The sequence below is a fragment of the Pyxicephalus adspersus genome, chromosome 4 (genome assembly GCF_032062135.1).
Source record: "Pyxicephalus adspersus chromosome 4, UCB_Pads_2.0, whole genome shotgun sequence".
Lineage (NCBI taxonomy): Eukaryota > Metazoa > Chordata > Amphibia > Anura > Pyxicephalidae > Pyxicephalus > Pyxicephalus adspersus.
This window is the reverse complement of record NC_092861.1, coordinates 154,192,516-154,196,354: the sequence shown is the minus strand read 5'-3', so window position 1 is coordinate 154,196,354 and position 3,839 is coordinate 154,192,516. Positions and strand designations below refer to the sequence as shown.

General features: G+C 50.2%; 2 protein-coding genes across 2 annotated transcripts in view; one reads left to right on the top strand and one right to left on the bottom strand.

The window, feature by feature from the left end:
* Positions 1-2,320, top strand: part of DLK2 (delta like non-canonical Notch ligand 2) — a 6,425-nt gene extending 4,105 nt beyond the window's left edge. The window contains exon 6 of the mRNA XM_072410325.1: positions 610-2,320. Within this exon, the coding sequence (XP_072266426.1) occupies positions 610-1,318 (709 nt within the window). The 3' untranslated portion in view covers positions 1,319-2,320. The remainder of the gene's footprint in view (positions 1-609) is intronic.
* A 725-nt stretch (positions 2,321-3,045) lies between these two features.
* Positions 3,046-3,839, bottom strand: part of ABCC10 (ATP binding cassette subfamily C member 10) — a 13,901-nt gene continuing 13,107 nt past the window's right edge. The window contains exons 19-20 of the mRNA XM_072410324.1: positions 3,721-3,833; positions 3,046-3,617 (exon numbers count right to left, since the gene is read on the bottom strand). Coding sequence (XP_072266425.1) covers positions 3,467-3,617; positions 3,721-3,833 — 264 coding nt within the window. The 3' untranslated portion in view covers positions 3,046-3,466. The remainder of the gene's footprint in view (positions 3,618-3,720; positions 3,834-3,839) is intronic.

Genomic DNA, 3,839 nt, shown 5'->3' with positions numbered 1-3,839 from the left:
GGGGGGGGTAACCAGGACCAGACCAGCATTCAGAGCAACCTCTACCCCGGGCTCTCTGCCCTCAGATCAGCTGTATTGAGACCCCCATCCCCCGCACAACCCCAATAAAGGGGGAACCTCAGAAATATTTAGCTAACCCACGCCTGCAGCTCTCCTCACCCACCAATACCTGGACTTCCACTCTGGACCCCTTTGGATTTTAATAACTTCCAGTAAAATTCATCCTGATCCAGCGCTCCACGTCGTGACGTAATAGATGGAAGTTTGGGGTTACAGAAACACTCAAACTATGAGATAATAAAGCAGATAATGGCCAACAATGTCAACTTCTGGTCCACGGTCATCTATAGACAGAGGCCACGTTCAGTCCCAAAGGGAAAAGAAGGGCCATGCTTGGTCACAAAGGGTGGAAAAGGGCAGTAAATTGGCCACAAGGGGGAGCAGAAGATTTGTTCAGCTGTAAAGGTGGACAGCGGCCACGTTCGACCACAAAATGTGGCATGGTCCCCTACTTTATAATATAAGTAGGGATAGGCTATCTGGGTCTGATGGGTGTGGGGTGACCCCCTAATATTCTCACAAGAATTTATTTATTTATTTTTCACGCAGGTTTCCGTGTCTGAATGGTGGCACCTGCCACGATGAAAACGGATTTGCAGATGCACTCACCTGTCGCTGCCTGGCTGGATACGTGGGCAGACTGTGCGAGACAGATGTGGATGATTGCTTGATGAGGCCTTGTGCAAATGGAGCCACGTGCATTGATGGGGTGAACCGCTTCTCCTGTGAATGTCCCTATGGCTTCCAGGGACGGTTCTGCACGGTCAATATTGATGATTGCGTGGGCCAGCCGTGTCACAATGGAGGGCGTTGCTTCGATCGGGTTGGGGACTACGAATGTTACTGTGCTGAGGGGTTTACCGGGAAGTCCTGCGAGGTTCCAATTCCAAAGTCCACGTGGGAGTACCAGGTGGGGACATCAGCAAGGGAGCCCACAACTCAGACCCAGCCAACGAGGACAGTTGGCACAAGTCGGTGGAATCCCGTGTCTGTGGACAAAGCTGGACACTTCAAAATCTCAGTCAAGGAGGTGGTGACCCAGCGGGAACCGGGGCTGAGCCAGCTGCAGCTCATCATTGTCATTGTGTTTGGGGTCATCACGGGCCTGGTTGTTCTGCTCACCGTTGCCCTGGTCCTGTGGTACCGACGTCGGGGCTGTGGTCAGCCAGGTTGGTGTAGCTCCTCAGAAGACACAAAAACCCGCTATGAGCAGTGCCACGGGACAGTCCCGGAGAACCGGAAGACTACAGAGCTGTGACCACTCGATCCACACAGAACCTCACCGTGACATTTCCACTAAATGGACAAAAAGCCCAGCCTGGTGCCTCAGAAGTATTGCCCACATGTGGATGTATTGATGGATGGAGACTATAAAGTGCCCCTGGGGTGCAACATCTGCCCCCACCCTGCCATTCCTCTGTACTGACAGCCAGGATGGGCTCCCCCTACTGCCTGGTGTATCCTTGCAGCATGTGGCGTATGGGGGTTGTTTGTGCTGTACCACAGGAACTTACCTGCCCTGAGTGGGTAAAATAACTTCTGTAACAGGATGTTCGTCATCTGCCGGCCACGTTTTGTATCTCTGGGGGTCTCTGCCCAGGGTGCCCCCTCTAAATGGCCATGTGTAGTCTGCGGAAGCCTGAAATAGTCACAATGGTAGGGGAACGCCCCCTGCTGACCAATCTATAGAATACATCTTTCCCATATCACTTCTGTGTCCTACACACTGTGTACATAGATCATAGGTGAGATGAGCGCCCCCTGCAGACCAATTTATAGATTACACATTTTACACAAAATCTGTAGAAACTATAATAAATGAAAAGGGGAAAGGACGCCAATCTTGTAATATTGTGCATGGAGCGCCCCCTGCTGTCATGTACACAAATATTATTGAGAGCCCTCTGCAGTTTTGGTGGATCACACAGGGAGAGTGCACAAAGTGCGCTCCTGAAACAAAACCCTGAGGAACCAAAAAAAGTGAAAGTGCATAAAACACAAAAAAGTGCAGTGGGGTGTTTTTTGGTTCCTCCTCTGATAGGCTTCATGTCCCTGACCCTCCCCTCCCCCCGGGGTGCAAGGCTCCAGACAGGGGATTAGGTAAATGTGATTCCACAAGAAGAGCCCATATGACAGATTCAGAGGATTCACACGGGGAAGGCGTCCCCTGCACACAGTTATGTAATGGTGGAAATCTGCAAAGTTGTCTTTTTTGGAAAAACTGAAACTGCTTTGATAATTATTAAATATTTGTACTATAGCAGAGCTGTGTTGTCATATGTGACCAATCCTTAGGTATCTGTGTCATGAGACCCCCCCATCCTCTCCCAGCATCCCCTGCACACAGGATCCCTCCTCCTTCCCCAATAACCTCTCCCAGTATCCCCTGCACACAGGAGCCCCCCTAGTAACCTCTCCCTGAATACAGGAGACCCCCCATAACATCTCCCAGCATCCCCCTGCACACAGGAGAAACCCTTATAAACCCCCGGGTATAATTTGCTCCACCAGGGTAAAAAAATCCTTCCTGATCCCATGAGATAATATTTTCTAGCAGAAACTCCTCTATGTGGCTCTTTATCAACTTAATCATCAACTTCATCTTCATCAAGACCTTTCTAACGGGTCTGTAGTTACCTGGTAATGACTTTGCTCCTTTTTTGAAGATAGGAACCACATTGGCCTTACACCAATCTATCGGTACCTTGCCAGTGACTAAAGAGTCCCTAAAAATTAGAAATAATCAATTTGAAATAACTGAGCTCAGCTCTTTGAGGACACGTGGATGTAATCTATCAGGTCCTGGTGCTTTGTCAACCTTAAGGACCCCCCCCAATAACCTCTTCCAGCATTCCCCTCTGCACACAGGAGACCCCCCTCACCCAATAAACCTCCCCCAGCATCCTTTGCACACAGGAGACCCTCCCTTCCATTAGCACTCATAGTAGCCCACACCGAAATCTAGAAATAAAAACATCAAAATCATCTTTTTAAAAAAAGTATAAGAAGTAACGGATAAAAAATATGTACAGCTCATCATACAGCAAAGTCCCAAATAACCCTCCAAAACCGGCAGCAAAAAATATTCCCTGAATAAGAGACCGGGCTGAGGAACCGGGAGCACCAAAGTCATACCCTGGTGGGGGGGGGTTATCTACAACTCCAATGTCAGTTCTATGAAAAAGAAGGAGATGGAGAGCGGGGGAAGTAGAATAAGGGAGGGAGGCAGAAATGGGGGAGTGGGGGGAATACCAGGAGGGGACGGCCAGGCCCAAGGAGGGGGTGAGGATGATGGGACTCTGCACCTCCATAGAGAGGACACTGGTATAGCTTCCCATGGAGGGGGGTGTTGGGGGTGAAGGGTACTTCATTCTCCATCCCCCAGGTCCCCCCATACACTTAGTGTCTAATCCTCGGCACATCCGCTCTGCCCGCTGTTTATTAGTCGGTAAAAGTGCGAGTCCCTCTTGTTGCTGAGGATGATGGGAGAATCCATCTCAGCCGCCCTCCCAGCATGCATTACCAGCACGCGGTCTGAGTCCATGATGGTGTTCAGCCTATGAGAGAGAGGTCAGTGAGTTACTGCCAGTGAAGTCTGCACCCTGCAGGTGGGTCGCGGTATTACATGGAATATTCAGAGATCTGGGGCACTTGGGGTACCTGTGTGCAATGGTGAGGACGGTGCGCTCTCTGAACCTTTCACGGATTGTCTGCTGGAGCAGCTGGTCTGTCTGATGGTCAACACTGGCCGTGGCTTCATCGATGCAAAGAACCTGGGA